The sequence below is a fragment of the Bos grunniens genome, chromosome 17 (assembly GCF_055505025.1).
Source record: "Bos grunniens cultivar Pamir isolate PY7600 chromosome 17, Bosgru_T2T1.0, whole genome shotgun sequence".
NCBI lineage: Eukaryota > Metazoa > Chordata > Mammalia > Artiodactyla > Bovidae > Bos > Bos grunniens.
The window spans coordinates 68,767,734-68,787,713 of NC_141181.1; the positions used below are offsets into that span (position 1 = coordinate 68,767,734).

Genomic DNA, 19,980 nt, shown 5'->3' on the forward strand with positions numbered 1-19,980 from the left:
ACCCTGTACGGAAGGTGCAGTACTGGTGTCCCTCAGGGAAGCCCCTGGACCCCAGCCTCCTGGCGTGGGCCCCATGTCACGGTCCAGGAACAAGAACGACCAAAAAGCACGTCAGCACTGCGCTCGGGGCTTAGGGTGAGTCACCCCCTGCTGGAGGAGGTCCTGCTGTCCCCACGTGCAGATGGACAGAGCGAGGCCCAGAGCCGGCCAGGGCTCGTCTGAGGTCACCAGGTTAGGGAGCAGCAGGGCCAGGGTTGGAGCTTGGACTCCGGTGTGGGGTTCGGGCTCCGTCCACCCCACCCCCACCCATGGGTCTTCTTTCTTTCCTTTCCTTTTCATAACGGCCCTTGGCCCCCAGCCCGCTTGGCTGCCTCCTGCAATTAGCCCCTATCACTGTTCCGGATCACAGCCCTGGGCCCTGTGGAGACAAAGTCCCCTGGGCCCCTCGTGGCAGGGGGTTGAGGGCAGGTCGGGGGGGGGGGGGGGGGAGCGGCCCTTTTAGGGGCAGCTGGTGCCAGGCCGAGCTGGTCTGGCCTGTTTTCTCTCCTCCCGGCAGCCTGTGGGGCTGCAGAGGTGCTGAGTGGGCAGGAGTGGCAGGCCCAGCAGAGGGGTGCTGTCTCCTCCCAGCCCCTGCCATCGCCCCGTCCCACAGGAGGTAACCCAGCCTCAGCGGCGGGGTCTCAGGCGGGTTCTCACTAAGCATGCCGGAAGGTGGGCGGGGGTTGGGAGGGCGAAGAAGCGCCCAAGGGCAGCAGGCTGGAGGCGGGGCTTCCAGGGGCCACGCCCACCTCTGGGAAACCCCCGGGTCCAGGCTCCCCTACCCAGGGCAACTGCCTGTCCTCAGTCATTCCGTCATTCAGCAAACCTCCCTGGGCGCCTTTAAAGCTGAGCCCCATCCTGGCTCGATCCCTGCCAGCACCCTCCCCTAGCACCTTCGTGGGGGAGAAAAAGCTCAAAGCTGCTGTGAGTGGCTGGGATGGGGTAGGGACACCCTGCAGATGCCCAGCTGTGCCTAGAGCCTCAGGAGGCTCAAAAGGTGATAGGAGTTTGCGGAAGCAGGGAGAGGGCTTTGCAGGCAGAGGGAATCTCGTCTGCAAGGATCGGGGGTGGGAAGAGGGCACTCATGGAGGGAGGGCAGGAAGGAGAAAGAGTGCCAGCTCAAGTGTGCGGGTCCCAGCGGTCAGGGTAATGGGCAGTGTGGGGGAATGTGGACTCCAGGCCGGTAACACCCCTGGAAAGTGGGCGGAGGGGCCAGGCTGGGACCCTGCTGAGGAGCTCCGGTTTTATCCTGGCCACAGCAGAGCTGGGTCTTCAAGGCCAGAGAGGGGTGGGAAAGTTTTTGGTGACCTCCCCCCATACAAGATAAAGGCCACGAGGGGCTGACCTTGAATGCCACCTGGTCTGACTGTCCTCTCCTGTCTAAAATCTCTGCTGGCCGGTCACCAGCTCGGTGTTCCCTACGCAGGGGAATTGGACTGATGAGCAGTAAACCAGGGAACCAGACAGCAATTCACACAGGGGAGATTTCAACTAAGGAGGAAGAAAAAAATGTGCACCTCTGCCTAGGGGACACCAGCCGCGGGCTCTGCAGAGCTCCGGTGACGTCTGGATTGGGGTGAGCGCCTCAGAGGCCCCCTTCTCTGGGTCGCCCACCTCTGTGCCTTTAGAGGACTGTTTCCTCCTCTGGGGTCGATTTCCAAGGGACTCAGAACAGTGAAGGGACGTCCCTAGAGTCCTATGGGGAGTTTGTCCGCTGGTTCCCTCCAGAGACTTCCTCCTCCAGGTGGGCCGGGTGGGGGTGGCAGGCGCAGGGCTAGGTTTCTGGGGCAGTGGCGGGACATTCCAGGTGTTCGCCGGCCCTCAGCCCTGCTCAGGGTCACAGGCCTGGGGCTGGGAAAGGAATGACCGCTTCAGGTGACCCTCTCAGCTCAAGCCCCCACCCCTCCAGACTTTCCTTTGTGGCTTGGAGCCCGGGGTCAGCAGGTTCCCAGGCAGAGGCCTTCACAGAGCCACAGACCGTAGCCCAGGAGATGGGGAGGAGACCGGAGCCCAGGGCCCTGGGAGGGAGGCGGGGGGAGGGCTAAGCATCCATATCCCTGGGTTCAAATCCAGACCCTCCACGCACCAGCTCAGTAACATCAACAGTTTTCTCCCCTCACTGAGCCTCAGTTTGTTATTGTTCAGTCGCTCAGCCATGTCTGACTCTGCAATCCCATGGACTTCAGCATGCCAGGCTCCCCTGTCCTTCACTATCTCCTGGAGTTTGGTCAAATTCATGTCCATTGAGTTGGTGATGCCATCCAACCATCTCATCCTCTGTGGCCCCCTTCTCCTCCTGCCCTCAATCTTGCTTCAGTTTACCCCTCTATTAAATGAGGCGGGGGATGTTCAGGCTGTGGGAAGATGATGTAAATATATTTATTTTTTGCATATTTATTTATTTGACTCTGCTAGGTCTTAGTTGCTGCTAGGAAAGATTGAGGGCAGGAGGAGAAGGGGACGACAGAGGATGAGATGGTTGGATGGTATCACCGACTCGATGGACATGGGTTTGGGTGAACTCTGGGAGTTGGTGATGGACAGGGAGGCCTGGTGTGCTGCAGTTCATGGGGTCACAAAGAATCAGACACGACTGAGCAACTGAACTGACTGACTGAGGTCTTAGTTGCAGTGTGAGGGATCTTGTTCCCTGATCAGGGATGGGACCTGGGCCCCCTGCATTGGGAGCTTAGAGTCTTAGCCACTAAACCACTAGGAAAGTTGATGTAAATACCTTTGGTATACAGTCAGGGCTCAATATGTGCAGCTCAGGATAATTATTCGGTGGCATTTGAAGGAGCCAGTCCTCCACACTTGGGGTGGTGACCTTGCTCCCGGCTGTCACACAGAGGGGACCTGAGGATAAGTGAGGCAGGGCCTGTCTCCCACATGCCTCAGGGAGGGAGGGGGTGGATGTGACTCTCCAGCTGAATTCAGCGTGACAGGGATACAGAGCGGAGAACCACCGCTCTGCTCAGATGGGGGCAGAGGTGGGCGAGGACTCAGGGAGAGGTGACAGCACAGCGGGTGGGAGGTGCCAGGAGAGAACCGGGGGGAGGGTGCTCCAGGAGCGGACCCAGCAAAGGCCTGGAGGTGAGGGGCCCGTGGCAGGAGTGGGCGCAGGAAACGCCAAGGGCTGGGGGTGGAGACACCAGGGCCAGGTTTCCATTGTCTGACCCACCCCCGCCCCCACACAGGGCTCTGGAAGTCACTCCTCAACCGCAGCAGCAGGGAGACTCCCACCAGGGCCCAAGGTCTCGGAGGGCTCATGGGTCGCCCTGCCTGGAGTCTTGAGGCTCCCCGAGAGAGAGAGAGAGAGAGGGAGAGAGAGAGTGCATGCTGCAGGTGAGCCCTGGGCTTCCTGTCTGTTTCAGGAACTGGTGCTCCTATGTGGTGACCCGCACTGTCTCGTGCCACGTGCAGAATGGCACCTACCTGCAGAGGGTGCTGCAGAATTGCCCCTGGCCGATGAGCTGCCCTGGGAACAGGTGAGCGAGACCGTGTGGAGCAGGAGCTGCTGGCGTTCCTGCTGTGGTCGAAGAGCTGGGGCTGAGGGGAAGCCGGGGACCCCAAGGGTGGGTGGACAGAGGGCCCACTGCCCGTTTCCCAGCACCGCCCCTTTGGCTCTTGGGCCACCCTGGAGAGCTTCCAGGGGGAGGATTCCCCCATTCACCCGCACACCTTCACTCAGTGAGCGTTCACAGCTGGAGGACGGGCCAGCCCAGCTCACAAGGGCTTCCTGTCCAGTTATTTTCTTGATTCCCCACCCCTGGCCAGGGGCTGGGGACGGACTGGAAGGGCTGAGGCCCAGAATTCAAGAGGAGGGACGCTCCAGAGAGGCCTGGAAGTGGCAGAGGATCCCAGGACCCTGGGCTTGTCCTCACGGAGGGCGGGAGAGGGAGCGGGAGGCCCTGTCTGAGCCGGGCGACCCGGGCGCTCTTTCAGCTACAGGACAGTGGTGAGACCCACGTACAAGGTGATGTACAAGATGGTGACGGCCCGTGAGTGGAGGTGCTGCCCCGGGCACTCGGGGCCGAGCTGCGAGGAAGGTAGGACTGCCTGGGGCCAGGCCAGGTGCCTCCCCTCAGGTGCGAGGGAGGAGCCGTAAACTGTCCTTCAGACGGTAGCGCTGAGGGTCAGAGCAGCACGTGTATCAGGGGCTGCTGCATAGAGCTGCCGGTCAGTCGCACAGCCATGGTGGGTGTCTGCTGTCCCTCGGGTGTTGACGGGACCCAGTCAGGACCCCTGGAGGAATTTCCTGAGTGATGTGTGGCTCATAATCTGAAGTTGCACATCCCAAGCCTTTCCTCCAAACTTGGGGACATTTCCACGGGAGGTGGTGACGATGCAGGGGAGGATCAGCAAGATGGGGATGGCTACACCCCATCCTGCAGGTTCAGAAACCAAGGCTCGGGATATGTGACGGGCACGCAGGTCCTCAGTGGTGGGATTCTGCCTGGCTTCCCCCAGGCCCTCAGTGATGGGAGGACCCAGCGGGGCAACCTGGGGACGAACGTGCCCCAGGCAGAGGCACACCCTTACCACACTCCCTTCCCTGCATGCAGCTCAGGGGGCTGGGTGGAACACCCAGCAGGGGTGCAGAGGAGGCAGCCTGCACCTCCCCAGAACTGGGAACTGGGGAGCGCCGTCTCCTCCAGGGGGCCTGCGTATGCTGAGTGGTCCAGACTGCATCTACCCTCATGGTCTGGCTGAACCCAGGGAGTGGAAGATTTGGGGGCCCCCAGAGTTGTGCTCCCGAGAATGGCCATAAGGAGGATGGACGGGCCCAGAGCCAGCCTGAGAACCAGGCCTGAAGGCCCCTTAATGGAAGGAGGCGCTGGGGCCCCCAGCAGCACGTTCACGTGTGTATCAGTCAAAAGACACATCCTGGTTCCAGAATCAAGGGACCATGATGCTACGGTCATAGGTGCTTCTGAGAGACTTACCCCCTTCACCTCCCTGGGGCCCGTGGCAGCCCCAGCTCACAGACGGGGTGATGGAGACCCAGAGAGGTGAAGTCACACGGAGAGGGGGCAGACTCCCCACAGAGCAGGGCAGGAGGGGCCTGGCAGTTTCCATGTGGGGTGGGAGAGCCCCCAACACAGTGGTGGTGATTCAGGCAGCCAGAGGGAGGGGCAACCCAGGACTGGTATGGAGAGGTGGTTACCCAGACAGGTGTGGGAGGGAGGGGAGCCAGGAACTGAGCCCTCCCCAACCTGCTGAGGGTGACGGGGGAAGGCAGAAGGGCCCGGGGCCAGGAGGGCATCCAGCCAGGAGGGGCTGCCACCAAGGAGGCTGCAGAGACGCTGGTGGTGAGGAGAGGGTGAACCCCCAGGGTGTGGGGGCCCCCCCCACCCCGGGTGCAGAGCGCCTGTGCTCAGGCAGGGCCTGCCCAGACACAGGTTACCCTGTCTTCGGCTCCCCTCCCAAGGGCGGACCCTCCCAGGTCTGTCGGGCGGAGCAGTCGGGGCTGAAGGACAGGTGCGGAGCGCCCATGCTCAAGCGCCCATGTCCTCGAGTCCAGCTGCTGTAGGCCGTGCGTCCAGGACCCGGCTGAGGGCTGGGGCTCTGCGGAGGGTGAGCAGGGAGGGAGACAAGGCCTGGGGTGGGGTCTGCCCTGACACCTCCCTCTGTGGGACCTTGGAATTCCAGCCTGGGGATGAGGGCCTCCTGGGCCAGGCCTGCTTAGCCACACTCCAGCTGTGTGGCCGCGGGCTGGGGACTCCCTTGCGTTGTGCAAGTGGTTGTGCAAGGGCGTCAGGCCGGCCTGGGGAGGGGAGGCTGCACTCTAGGCGGCACTTGGGCCCACTTAGGGGTGGGGGGTGGGGGTGGCGCGCCTTCTCTGAAGGGCACCGAGCTGCCCTGTGCTCTTACCGGGCACTCTCCTACGCTGGGCCTCGGTGTCCTCACCTGTGAAATGGACAAAATCATGCAGTCTGCCTCTCGGGGATGTTGGAAGGACGTGAAGGTGATGCGGCAGCCCATGAGGGGGGCAGCGTGGGATACCCAATGGGATGGGAAGGGCCTCTCCCCACCCACAAGACCAGACCGAGTAAAGGGAGGCTTAGGCCTGCGTGATCTAGAAAACTGCTCTGGGGATGGGGGGGCGGGGTGGGGAAGCATGAGGACATTGCTGACCCGCAGCGGGCTCTAACCTTCCTGTGACAGCCAGCTTCAGGCTGGGCCCCCAGCTGTTTCCCCTGCTGACAACTGCCCCTGTGGTCTGTCCAGTTCTGTGACGTGACCTGAGGCCAAAGAGCTGCCTCACCAGGGGCAGCGGGGCCCAGAGTGAGTCAGAGGGAACAGAAACACCTATCACTCCAGAATCCAGCCTTGGATTGGCTGTGCTCTGCTGTGTGACCTTGGGCAAGTCACTTCACCCCTCTGGACCCCATCTCTACTTGGAAGTCACCCAAGATCGAGAGGTGCCCGTCTCGTATCTTATTGAGAGGGCCAGAGACTCACATCTCCACCATGCCTACTTAATAAATGTCTTCTTTTCCTCTTTGGCCCCCTGTGCTGGGGGATCTGCGCTGCCTCCCAGCTCTGAGACACCCCCCTTCTCAGTGAGCTGCTCGGCAAACAGGCCTCTAGTCTCTGATATTTGTGAGGCCGGCAGACTTCCTGGCTTTTAGCCCTGGGTTTCCCATCTTGATTGAGGATGGTCTCTTTGATCTTCTTGACAATGAGGAGGAAGGGGCTAGAACAGGCCCCTTTTTACAGATGGAGAAACTGAGGCTCAGAGATGGTGTGGGTATCACTTGTAGGTATTATACAGCAAGTAAGCGTCATGGCCGGAATTCTCCCAAGGGCTCAGACCTGAGGTCTGCAGCGTGCCCCTGCCTCAGACCCTCCTGCAGTCACCATGACGACAGGAGGAAAGCTGCCACTGTCCCCTATGCCGGGCACCAGGGCTGGCCCTCACCTGCATCGTGTCCTCTTGTCGGGGTGCCAGAGGTCCAGATGTGGAAACTGAGGCTGGGAGAGTGGTCAGAGCAAGATTTAAAGCCCTCAGTCCCACCGGAGCTGGGTCTTCCCTCTGCAGGGATGCTGGCTGGGGGCTTCACTTGGTGTGTTCAGACACCCGGGAGTGAGGCAGCCAGCCTCAGCCCCTCCCAGACAGACAGACAGAGAATCCAGGCTCCTCACCGGCCCCGCCCTGTGTGCTCCCCCAGAGCCTCCACTGGCCCCCTGGCTGTCTGCTCCTGTCCGCCACACCTGCCCCTTCCCTGTCCGAGGACCCCCGCAGCCCTTGTCTTCCACGGTTGGGGAACAGCAAGGGAAGAAGTTCGCTCAAGGTCACGTGGTAGGAAAGCGCCTTCTGGGCCGCTTGGCCTCTGCCTGCCCAGGGCTGGGCCCTTGCCGAGCACAGCTTTCACGCTCTGACCAGCTGCGGGGTGCAGAGTGGAGCCTGTGTCTTACTCCGCAGATTCGGAATCCTGCGTGTTAAACGCTGTTGGAATTTTCCCGGATCTGCCGTCCACTCCACTCCTGCCCATCCATTCCACTCCCATCTGGGGGGCTCGAAGGCCCCCACCTCCAACTCCCGCGGTCACATCCACCCCCCGTCAGGAGGCTCCCCCCTCCGCCCTCCCAGCTGCCTCAGCCAGGTGCCCCAGCCTCGCCCTGCCTCCTTTTCACCCCGGGGCCCACTGTGGCCTTCCTCCACCCCAGAGCCTGGGCAGTGGCTGTCCTCTCTGCCTGTGACCTCCTTGGTGCTCCTGCCTGGCTCCGTTAGTCCCCACCCTTCCATCACTAATCCTGTCTCTCCAGTTCCCAGCATAAGTCTGGCGTTAAGTGGATGCACGGGAAGTGAGTGGGGACCTCGTGTTCCCCCAGGGGGGCCCAGGACTGACACAGACCAGGGCCTCCCAGAGGGTTCTTGGAGCTCCCAGCCCCAGCCCTGACCCTGGACCCTGACTCAGGCCAATAGTAGCAAATATTTACATTTGCAGAGTAAATTCCCAGGAGGGGAGCTGGGCTGGGCAGGGGAGGTCTGTGGTCACTGAACCCAGCAGACCTGGGGGGAGGGTTCTGGAGGAAGAAGCCCCTCGGACAGAAAGTCAGAGGTGGAGCTCAGGGACACCCCCTACTTCTCATACCATGCCCGCTGAGGGGGAATTTAAACTGGGTGCCTTGCCCCCTTCTCCCTCCTGCTGTGTGGACAGGCAGCCTCTGCTCCCTGGGCCGCAGTGTTCTCATGAGGAACCGTTGAGACCGAGCACAAGGCACTGGGCAGTGGAGGGGCGGCTGCTGGGGGGCCACAAGGCTAGAAACTGCAGATGGCGCGGGCCCTGTGGAGGTCAGGGTGGAGTGACGAGAGCTTCGGCAGAGTGGGCTTTAGTGGGTTCTCTAGTCTGTCCAGGAAGACTTTCTGGAGGAGGAGACATGGGAGCAGCAGCTGTGGGAATGAGGAGGCTGTGTGTGTGTGTGTGTGTGCGCGCGCGCAGGGCTGGCCAGCATCTCCCAGGTGGCGGATGTGGTCTCAGGGAAGTGGTCCAGTCAGGGTCCCAGAGTGGAGCCAGAGCGTGTGGTCCTGAAACTAGCCTGGAGCTCTTTGGAGGGCAAGATTGGGGCTGGGGAGGGGCCCTTCAGGATGGACCACCGGGCTAGGGTGAGGGGGTTCTCAAGCCACTGGGGCCCACTTCAGGGGTCCTGACTCAACACCAGTGGGAGGGATGTGACATTTCTGTCCTACAGGAGACCTTTCCAGCCTGAGGCTTTTTCCCTACTGGAATTTTGTGTGGTATAGGGCCATTTGGGCTTCCCTGGTGGCTCAGTGGTAATGATGATTGCCTGCTGATGCAGGAGACTCAGGTTCAATCCCTGGGTCAGGAAGATCCCTTGGAGAAAGAAATGTATTCCTTCTCCAGTATTTTACCCTGGAGAATTCCACGGACAGAAGAGCCTGGCGGGCTACAGTCCATGGGGTCGCAAAGAGTCAGACACGACGTAGCAGCTAAACAATAGCACCATTTACAACCTGGCTCAACTCTTAAAGTATTTCTGTCCATTTATTAAAATTTGGGGGAGTTTAAGGGATCATCTTTTGTGAATCTTGAAACCAGAGCCAGTATCTTCTGGTGTTTTTGACAGTTTTTGTTGTTTATTTAAACTTTCTTTCTTTTTTTAAAATTTTAGCTCACAGTTTCTTTGAGCCAATTATGTCTCCACTGATGGTCAGGCCATGTTTTCATTAGTTTTTCTAGTTCTCTCTGACTCCTGGTGAAATGGCCCAAAGCAAGTAGATTGAAAAAGAATTTCCAGCCACACGTTTCTAGATTAATAACTCAAGGACACCCTAGCATGATGTTAGAACACTTATGTTCATTTTCAAGACAGTTGTGTCTGCCGTCCACAGTATTTTGCCTTTTGCTTGCTTGCTTTACATTCATTTTCAGCCAGTGACTCATGCATTCCTCCGTAAGAGGTTTGGTGAAGCTTCTGAGGCCCTACTGCGTGCTGGGTACTTTCCCCGGCCACACGCAAGACGGATGAGGTCCTTGCCTGGTGGGGCTCCCATTCTAGCCTGGGGGTGGGGGAGCAGGAGATCAGACTGGGAGCTGGCAAGCAGATGACATTTTTGAGGTGGAAAGTGCCGTGGAAAAAAGGGAAGACGATAGCAGGGTGGTGGGGAGGGCGGGCAGGGCAGATGCTCTGCCAAACTTCATCCCAGAGAAAACCCACACTTCCTTGGGGTCGGGGGGACGGCCGGTTCTTTGGTTGACATCCTGCAAAGAGTCAGCCAGTGGCCTTTTACAGCTTCACCTGGGAGCAAAGAGGATGAGGAGGGCTTAACCGAGGCCGTTCTTCTCAGGAGCCAGCCTCCTTGATGGGCACTGGGCCTCCCGCCTCTGCCCACCTGGACTCATGGTGCCGGGTGGCCCAGGAAAAAGGAGGCCAGGTCCCGGAATCAGACTAACCCAGCTTCCAGTCCAGGCTTCAGCCCTCAGCCGGGCGATCAGTCACTTCCACCTCTGCCTTGCTGCCCCGCAGAGGGAGAGATTCATATTCGCTCATCCATTTATCGGAGCCTGGGGGGCAGAGGAGTGGTAACACCAAGCTGCCCTGTGCCTCAGTTTTCCCACGTGTAAAGCGGAGGGGATACTGGTGTCCACTCACAGGGCTTCATGAGGACAACGAGTTAAGACTGTCTTTGAGAAGCGCTCAGGGTGTGCCGGGCCCAGCTTAAGTGCTGAACAAGCATTAGCTGCTATTATTCCCTACCTTGTAGGATCCAGCTGGGCTATGTGAAGCTCTTAGCCCTGGGCGTGGCTCACAGTGGCGTACCCGCCTTAATTCCCCACAAGCCCCCAAGCCCTGCCCCAGCTGTGGGCTGCCAACCCACTGTCCTCCATCCCAGGTGAGATTTACCCCCTGCGAGGGGGCACATCGCAGGCCCCGGGGAGGGTACGTGGGGGATTCGGGCCCAGCCTGAACGAGGGCCCCATGGTGGGACCCAGAGAGGGCCTGGCAGCCTCCCCGCTGGGGGATGGCCAGGGGGACCCGTCTGGTTTGAATTCCCGGCGCCTCTCGCTTGCTGCACCAACCCGCAGCCTGGCTCTGAGCTGCCAGGCCCGTGCCTTATTTGGGTCTCACTCCCCCCAGGCGACACTGTGTGGCCTTAAAAGGCAGGCCCGGGGGTAGCGGGGAGAGGGGGCAGTTGCCACGGCTGGCTCCAAAGCCCCTCCAGCTGCGCCCTGCTCCCCTGGCTTGGCCAGCCCAACCCTCCAGCTGTGGAGAAAACCAGGCCCCCAAAGCCAGATCAGCCCGAATGGGCTGCTCTTCACAGGGGTGGGCTCCTGGAATGGGCCCCCCCGTACCCTCCCAGGCAGCCAGCTGCCCTCTGGTTTTCATTTAAAACCAGAGCTGGATCCACTTTGGTGTCTTCTTACCAAGTGGGGCAGGGAGAGGGCGGATGGTGACGTTGCTGTGTTTATTTACCGCCTACTGCATGCCAGGCCCCTGCGTGTGCTCAGTGGGCCCTTTGCACGCATGGCTGGCCTCAGGCCTTGTGCCAGTCCAGGAGGTGTACAGAGGGCTTTGTGACCCCATTTTACAGATGGGAACATTGGCAGGTCCAGGGAGGACCAGCCACACAGGCCCGAGAGCGGCAGGGCTGGGAGCCGACCTCGAGTCTCTTGGCTCAAGCTCTGAGCCCAGGCAGCTTGCTGGGCTTGTTGGAGAAGCACCCGGCCTTCCCCTCACCCATTACCAGCCCCTCCCCAGCCCCATCAGGTTGACAGCCTTGTCGCAGCTCGGCCCACCTCACGCTGTGTGACTCTGGTCCCACCTCTCTGGGCCTCTGTCTTGCTCTGCACCAAGGGGAATAGGGATCCCCGCTGTGGCAACAGTAGTCGGGGGGAACAGAGCAAAACATGGCCAGCAGGGCCTCACCCTCGCTGTCCTCAGTTACAGGCTCCCCTGGCTTCGTGGAGCCCGGGTGGTCGGGCAGCGCCACGCGGCGGATGGCACTTCGGCCCACAGGCTTCTCAGGTGGGTCCCGGGGCAGCTGCTTGGGATCCCCCTGGGCCAGGGGAGGCTAGAGGGGCTGGTGGTGACTGTCCTAAAAGCCAGCTGGGCCCAGCAGTGGAGGGTCAGAGACAGCACCCTGCCCCCGTCCACCACAGGCTGGAAATAAAACTGGGGGTGGGGTAAGGAAGGGTTCCCCCAGGGGAGTCTGCCCTGGGCCCAGGCACCTGAGACCCAGGAGCCCGAGAGTCTTGCAGACAGGGGTCCAAGCCCCCAGTTTCCTTTTTTTCATTGAAAGAACATTTGAGCGACTGCAGGGTGCGAGGCACCATGCCAGGAGCTTTCCATGGTCACCTTGTATAAACCTCCCCCTGGGACAGCATCACTGTCGCTGAGGGGTCAGAGAGGGGATGTGCCCTGCCCAGGACCCCACGGCCAGGGCGGGGCAGCGCTGGGCTTCAACCTCAGGCTTTGTGCTTGGGGAGACCCCGGGTCCCTTTGCTCTGAGCTCAGTGTCCCCAGCTGTGCACAGGGTGACACTTGTCCTCACACGCGGGATCGTGGTGAAGACCAGAGAGACGCGCGTGTAGCGTGCTCGACTGCTGCCAACAGTGCTGTGAATAACGGTGGGGTATTGCTGAAGAGGCCGGGGAGCTGGATGGTGGTTCTGGGGGAAGGCTCAGAGGGTGGCATGGGAGTCCAGCCCAGTCTGGACTATGTGGGGTCCCCAAAGCCAGCACGCCACGGCCAGCCTCACCCGGATGGGGAGCAGCAGGCATTTCCCTCCCCACTCCACCCCATTTTGGATGAGGAGTCCAGTCCCTGGTCCTTCCCTGAGAGAAACAGTCCCCTTGGAGGCTTGGGAGCCAAAGGACACCCACAGGGCATGGTCCACCCCGGACAGGCTGTGATTCCATAGCCCCGTCCCTGCCCCGAGCTGTCTTATGGATTGGGGTCATCAGTTATCTGTCCCCTCCCTCCATCCTGCCTCCAGGAACCTGGGAGCCCCAACCCAGCCTGCTTCCTCTCCACAGGTTGTCTCAACTGCAGCAAAGTGTCGGAGCTGACGGAGCGGCTGAAGGTGCTGGAGGCCAAGGTGGGTGAGCACCTTGCCTGCCAGGCAGGCACCACCCTGCCCCCAGTGCCCGCCCTGGGAAGCCTGTTCAGACAGCCTGGTTGCTCTCTCTTCAGGAGGCCCGTGAAGCTCTCCCAGCCCCAGCCCCTCCCAGAGACTCCTAGACACCCCCCAGAGCTTGTAAATGTCCCTCTCTCTTTTTTGCCAATGTAATTGCCCCAACACCTTCATCCTTTACCCCTCACCCTCACCACAATGCTATCTTCCCATTCCAAAAAGCAAAAACATGTGCTGCATGTCTCAAATTATCTCAAGATAAAAGGTTTTAACAATTAAAAAGTAAGACATCCTAAATTTAGAAACATGAAAAACTCAGAACCATGATAAACCTGCCAGAGAACCATCGGCCTCGGTCGCCTGTGCCCCCCAAAGAGAGCGACTGCCAACATCGAAGCATCTTTTCTTCCAGGTTTTCTAAAGACATGTAGAGACTTTTAAACTTCGTCTGCATATCCATCGCCTCCTCCCGGAATTTTTCTTGAGATTAGATTCGAAGATGTTCACCCAAGTGTTAACTATTCAGGGGGAGACAAAAGCGGTGGCTGCAGCCTGAGCAGACATGGCTCAGTGGGGTGTTAGGCGGCCACGGACAGTGCCTACACTTTCTAACATGGAGAGATGCCCCTGATGCATTAATATCAGGTGGAAAGCCCAAGTTTCTAAACAACATGGGTTAGAACCCCTGTTCTGAGGTATGAGCACCCCAGGAACCTCACGCTGCTCCCCAAGCTCGCTCCCAGGGAACGCTGGCCTAAGGGGCAGCTCAGCTCAGTTCCAGGTTAGCCTCCCTCGGGTAGGCGCACACGGCCCCACGCGTCCTGGTTAGCAGGCATCCTGGCCTTTCTTAACCCCCAGTTAGTGGCTCAGGGGACCCTGTTGACCTTTCAGGCTCTCCCCCGCACTGAGTCCAAAAGTGGGTCTTTGTTTGTTTCTATTTTTTACTTTCTGGTCACACCAAGAAGCATGTAGGATCTTAGCTCCCCAACCAGGGGTGGAACCCACACCCCCTGCAGGGGAAGCACAGTCTTAACCACTGGGCCTCCAGGGAAGTCCCCCAAAGTGGTTTTGTACACACCTTGGCATTTCTGTTTCATGTTGGACCCTCCCAAATTTCCCTTCAAATTTAGTGAAAATCCTTCCAACCTGTGGTGTTTTAAGAGACCAAGAGAAGTGTCATGTTATATATGCATGTAAATCTATATACATACTCACATGCAGGTAAGCACAGGAAAAAACCGCACAGCCTAGCAAACCCGGGGACAGTCTCAGAATCCAACGTGGGTGGCTGTGGTAGTGTGTGATGACTTTCGTACAATGAATGTGATGAACTGTGCAGCTGGAAAACCACAGGCACTTCTGATGAAGTTCTGGGCCCCTGTGAGCCTGGTCTCCACTCCAGGCGGGGTTCTGCTGGCCGCCTGGCCTCCCAGCCCCGCCTCCACGGGGCGAGCTAGCCTGTCCCGGGTGAGACGCTGGTACCCACCCCATTGTCCTCTTCCTCCACAGGTGGCGGTGCTGACTGTCACTGAGCGGGCAGTGCCCCCGACCCCAGGTGCCCCTGAGGACCCCACCCCGCTCTGGGGTTCCCCAGCTGTCCAGGGCAGTCCCGGGGATGGAGGCCTCCGAGGTGAGTGGGTCAGTGGGGAACACGGTCCCGTGTGGGAATGAGCTGGGGGGAGCGAGATTCCAGCCCGCGCTGCCGCTGGCTCCCAGCCGGACCTCCACGCGGGCCTCAGTCTTCCCAGCTCGCCAGTGGGTCCCTAGGGGCCCCTGAGCACTGGCGTCCAGGGAGGCCCGGCAGCTGCTGGAGCTGGGGCAGAAACTCTGGGTAACACTGACCCCCGCCTAACCGCCCCCCCACCCCAGGGCTGCCGGGAACCAGAGAAAACCAGAGGCCCCCTCTGCTACCTCGAGATGGTAGGTGCTGGTGTGGGCAGGGCCGGGGCGGGGCCGAGCAAGGCCGGAGCTGTCCAGCTGATGCGCTTTCTCCCCCCAGATCGAGTGGGTGCCCGGGGGCTTCCTGGACCCGCTGGCCCCAAGGGAGACCCTGGCAGCCGGGGCCCGATGGGGATGAGAGGCCCACCAGGTGAGTGCATACAGCACTGCCCCTTTCAGCAGCGCCCCCTCACAGGAGGGCCTGGACTGGGGCCCGCTTCCCGAACCTGATGTAGCGGAGGTGGCCTGGGCCCCTTCTGCCCACCCATCTCCGTATGTAAGAGGACTTACACCCTCTCCAGCAGTGACCCCCGCCTCACGCCTGGGCCCCCTGCAACCTACTTTTGCATTCACTGGGCCTATCTCCCTGCTCTCGTATTCCAAGCTTGAAGCTGGTCTCGTGGGGGTGGGTCGGACCAGACCCTGCCCTCCTGGGGCTCCCAGGCAAGGGAGGCCAGGGAGGGTGGGCCTGGGCAGAGGAGGACCAGCAGGGCCCCCCTCCACGTGACCAGGGTTCTTGTGGGGGCCATGGCTGGTATGGGAGCCCCAGGGAAGGAAGCCCAGACCCTCATGGGTGGGGTGGGAGATGGGAAGGGCTTCCCAGTGGGAGCGACACCTTAGGTGAGGCCTAGGATGACCTGAAATGCACGCCAGGCAGCCCAAAGGGAGGACCGAGAGAGGGAGCAGCTCCTGCAAAAGCCTGGAAGAGAGAGGACATTCTGGAAATCAGCATCTGCTCAGCACCTACTGTGAACCAAGTGTCCACTGTCCTCATGGCAGCCGGGGAGTCAGAGACAGGAGCTGCCCTGCTTGTGGCCCCTGGCACCCTCTGTACCCACTGCCCTCGGAGGCCCCCTCCCGCCCTCTTGCAGCCGTCCCGAGCCTCCCTGCCTCCAGCACACCCACCAAACCCTGGTTCCATTGCAGGTCTGCAAGGCCCCCCAGGGAGCCCCGGCCAGGCCGGAGCTGTGGGCATCCCCGGAGAGAGGGGACCTCCCGGGCCCCCAGGCCCTCCTGGCCCCCCTGGGCCCCCAGCCCCTGTTGGACCACCCTACGCCCGGATCTCTCAGCATGGTGAGTCGCTCGGGGTCACAGCAGGTCTAGCTGGCGGTGGGGTGAGGCTGGCATGACCATCTGCTAGGCACCTTCTATATACCAGGCTTGCCCTTGGGCCACTCCTCCAATGGACACCATTGTCACTGAGGAGGAAGACCAAAGGCCAGAGCGGGGAGATCACACAGCCAGGGCCCGAGAGGCTGGCTTCAGATCCCTGCAGCCTCCACAGCCTGTGCTGGGAACCACCGGCGTCAGGCCCTCCCACCAAGCCTCGGAGCTGGCCAGGATCCATCCCGCAGAGCTCCGGGAAGCTCAAGGCCTGGCAGCAGGACGTGAGCCCTGAACTCCCAAGGCCACGGTCCTGCCCCAGTGCTCAGAGAGGCCCGGCCCCCTCTGCCCAGCTGGGCCCTGCCGTGCCTCCTTCTCCTTCGAAGCCTGACCGGCATGCCTGCTGCTGGGGTCGGCATTTAGAGTGCCAGGTTCAACCCCATCTGCGTCATACCTTTGCTGCAAGACCGTTCATTCGTTCGCCCCCTCTGAGCCCCAGTTTCCTCATCTGTACCATGAGGACAGCGATGGTGCTGGTGTCCCAGGGTTCTATGACAACCATGCACGGAAGCTGGATACAAAGCCGGCGTCAAAGATGGTAGCTTTCTCGACTTTCCTGGAGGCCCAGGTGGCTGAGACTCTGCACCCCCAGAGTGCAGAGGCCCAGCTTCAATCCCTGGTCAGCTAGACCCCACCTGCCGAACTAAGAGCTCTCACATGGCAACAAAGACCCAGTGCAGCCAAGTAATATTTTTTTTTTAATGGTAGCTTTTGTTATTGTTCCCATCAGACCTGTAACAGTCTAGGTTCAGCGAGGTAGAGTCTTGCTGGATGTCACCAGCTAGACTGTGGCTGAGTTAGAACCCAGGTCTCCCTGCAGCCTGGTCTGGTGTAACCCACGCTTCCCCCACCACCCACCTTGGCACAGGTGCCCGGTGGCCCCAGCCACAACTACGGGCTGTCATACAGGGGACACAGCAGTCAAAGCTGGCTTGGCAGAAGAGACAGGTTGAAACTGTCTGCCTCATACTGCCCCATGCAGCTCCGTCCTGCTTTCTCATCATCCTTTCTCCCCCAGGGGACCCGATTCTGTCCAACACCTTCACTGAGACCAGCAGCCACTGGCCGCAGGGACCGGCTGGGCCCCCAGGCCCCCCAGGCCCCATGGGTAAGTTGAGTCCAAGCCTGGGGTAAGGGGCAGGGTTGAGGGCCGGCAGGGCTGGCCGTGCAGAGGGAGCTGAGGGTGGAACTTCCTGGCGCTGTACTATTTCGAACCTGAGGACGTGCCATCTGATTCCAGGTCCTCCTGGACTTCCTGGTCCCATGGGGATTCCTGGGAGTCCTGGACATATGGTGAGCATTTCGCCAAATTCTCCACTCATCTGTCTGTCCCATGACCCATGACCCAACCCACCCATTCACTCACTTATCCACCCACCCACTCAACCATCCATCCATCCGCCATCCATTCGTCTATCCTTCATTCATTCATTCAAGCATCTATGGAGCACTTAATGTGCAAACTACTTTCCATGAATCTTATTCAGTCCACATGGCAAGGAACAAGTGTTGTTATCGCCCAAGGACGAGAAAGAAGGTGGAGATTCTTGCCCTAGGGCTGTGGCCAGCACATGGCAGCTTCCAGATCAAAGTGGGGACTGCCTGTCTCCACCGTAGCTCTGAACACTGAGCTGTGTCAACTTCCCACTCTGGGCAGACCATTGGCTGTGTGGTGAAGGGCCCAGAGGCCCAGGCCAAGCTGGGCACCCTCCCCTGCCCCTCTGCACCCCAAGTTGCTGCCCACTCTGCCCTGCCCTGGCACAAGGCTGAGGCCCTGTCTTGTTGCTCAGGGACCCCCAGGCCGCATTGGACCCAAAGGAATCTCCGGCCACCCTGGAGAGAAGGGCGAGAGAGTGAGTATTGAGGCAGCATGGGTGGAGGATTCTGGGGGTCCTGGGAGCCCCGGATCAGACCCTCTGACAGCTCACTCCATTCCTCTCCTCCCTCCTGCAGGGACTGCGAGGGGAGCCCGGCCCCCAAGGCTCCATGGGGCAGCGGGTAAGTGACGCTGGTCACCCAGCAGCACGCCTCCAGGTGCCCACAGGCCCAGACCCCTGCCATGGCTCCATCCCCTGGGGGCCGAGCCCACGACCCTCCCGGGCTGGTCCAGGGTGAGCTCCAGCTCCATTCTTGCCCCCATCTCAGGGTCCCATCAGCCCCTTAGGACCAGGCTACCTCCATCTCCCTTGCTCTGGCTCTGTGTCTCTGGACCTCTTTCTCTGTCTTCCCTTTGTGTCTCCTTCTCTCTGACTCTATTTCTCTCTTTCTCTATCTCTCCACCTCTGGTCGTGGATTTGTCCGTTTGTCCCTTTAGTTTATCTTCCCTGGTGGCACAGGTGGTAAAGCGTCTGCCTGCACTGCAGGAGACCCGAGTTCGATCCCTGGGTTGGAAAGATCCCCTGGAGAAGGAAATGGCAACCCACTCCAGTATTCTTGCCTGGAGAATCCCATGGACGGAGGAGCCTGGCAGGCTACAGTCCATGGGGTCTCAAAGAGTCGGACACAACTGAACAACTTCACTCTCTTTAATCTGGTCAATTTATGCTTCCTGTTTTTTTTTTTTTTTTTAATTTATTTATTTGGTGGTGCCTGGACTTAGTTGTGGCACGTGGGATCTAGTCCCCTGCCTGGGATCGAACCCAGGCCCTCTGCACTGGGGGCGTGGAGTCTCAGCCACTGGGCCACCAGGGAAGTGCTGGCTTCATGTATTCTGAAGCTTTGTTATTAGACGCATACACAGTCAAGATTTTAATGTCTTCTTGGTCCTTTTATCTTTATGAAATGAATATCTTTCTCCCTGATAATACTTCTTGTCTTGAATTCTAGTTTGTTTGGTATTAAAATAGCCACTCAAGCTTTTTTTTATGCTTGGTGTTTGCATGGTGTATGTTTTCCAATCCTTTTACTTTCAACCTATTTGTGTCCTATTTAAAGTACATCTTGTAAAAAAGACATATACTTGGGTCCTCCTTTTTGAAAGAGTCGACTATTGAGTTCATTATATTTAATGATATGTATCCCTACTGATATGCCGGAGACCTGGGTTCAATCCCTGCCTTGGGAAGATTCCCCTGGAGGAGGGCATGGCAGCCCACTCCAGTACTCTTGCCTGGAGAATCCCCATGGACAGAGGAGCCTGGTGGGCTACAGTCCACGGGGTCACAAAGAGTCGGACACGACTCAGCGGCTGAGCACACATCTCATCACTACTGATACGGTTTGGTTTAAGTCAACCATCTTGCTGTTGGAGTTCTGTTTACTTCAATCTCCTCTTGACTTCATTTTTTTCCTCTTCTTCTCCTGTCTTCTTTTGGATTGAGAATTCTTTACAATTCTGTGTTATCTCCACTAATGATATTTTTTGTTATACCTCTTTGTGTTATTCTTCTGTGGCTGCTCTAAGGATAACAAGACGTGCCCTTGACTTAGCACCATTTACTTGAATTGTTATACCTTTTCATGTATAAGGAAGACCATCACAAACATATAATTCACCCCCCTCTGTCCTCGTGCTGTTGCCGTCACGAATTTTACTTCTGTATTTGTTTTAAACCCTCAATTCACTGTCGTTATTGCTTTACACAACCAGTTGACTTTTAAAGAAGTTTGAAAAAAAAGTCTTTTACATCTAATGACGTGTTTGTCATCTCTGATACTCTCCATACCTTCCTTTAGCTTCGGATTTTCATACGGTATTGTCTCTCTTCAGCCTAAAGAACGTCCCTTAGCCTTTCTCGTAATGTGTGTCTGCTGCCAACAAAGCCTCAGTGCTTTTGTTTATCTAAAACTGTCTCTATTGAACCTTAATTTTTGAAAGTTATTTTCACTGGCTATAAAATGATAGGTTGGCAGTTTCCTCCCCCTCTAGTACTGTAAAGATATTGTTCCGTGGTCTTCTGTTTTACGTAGACAATTATAATTTCTCATGAGAAACTGGCTGTTGTTCTTACTGTTTTTCCCCAGTGCATAATATGTCTTTTTTTTTTTTTTTCCTTTGGCATTTAAGATTTTTCTCTTCACCCTCGGTTTTCATCAGATCAATCATGGTGTGGTTGGGTGTGATTTTTTGTGTGTTTACTCTGCTTTGGGTTGGCTGAAATTCCTGGGTCTGTAAGGTTTCTGGGTCTTGCTTTTGTTGGTTGTTTTGTTTAGTGAATACAATTCTTTTTTACAGCATTTTTTGAGTTCACAGCGAAATAGAGTGGAAAGTACAGAGCGTTCCCATATTCTCCCTG

At 58.5% G+C, this 19,980-nt stretch overlaps 1 protein-coding gene across 20 annotated transcripts in view; it reads left to right on the forward strand.

The window, feature by feature from the left end:
- EMID1 (EMI domain containing 1) overlaps window positions 1-19,980 on the forward strand; it is a 70,067-nt gene that overhangs the window by 32,673 nt on the left and 17,414 nt on the right. For 9 of the 20 annotated variants that reach the window (XR_015144723.1, XR_015144722.1, XM_086348557.1 and 6 more), the window contains exons 2-13: window positions 3,414-3,527; window positions 3,985-4,088; window positions 11,452-11,535; window positions 12,546-12,607; window positions 14,153-14,273; window positions 14,513-14,563; window positions 14,643-14,732; window positions 15,509-15,655; window positions 16,764-16,853; window positions 16,986-17,038; window positions 17,536-17,598; window positions 17,699-17,743. Coding sequence is in view for 16 of the 20 variants with exons in the window: in XM_086348552.1 (XP_086204678.1) it covers window positions 3,414-3,527; window positions 3,985-4,088; window positions 11,452-11,535; window positions 12,546-12,607; window positions 14,153-14,273; window positions 14,513-14,563; window positions 14,643-14,732; window positions 15,509-15,655; window positions 16,764-16,853; window positions 16,986-17,038; window positions 17,536-17,598; window positions 17,699-17,743 (1,024 nt within the window). In the remaining 4 variants the exon portion in view is untranslated. Of the gene's footprint in view, window positions 1-1,465; window positions 1,616-3,413; window positions 3,528-3,984; window positions 4,089-10,273; window positions 10,403-11,451; window positions 11,536-12,545; window positions 12,608-14,152; window positions 14,274-14,512; window positions 14,564-14,642; window positions 14,733-15,508; window positions 15,656-16,763; window positions 16,854-16,985; window positions 17,039-17,535; window positions 17,599-17,698; window positions 17,744-19,980 lie in introns of those variants that run through there. The other 11 variants (XR_015144719.1, XM_086348550.1, XM_086348545.1 and 8 more) reach the window with 4 other exon arrangements.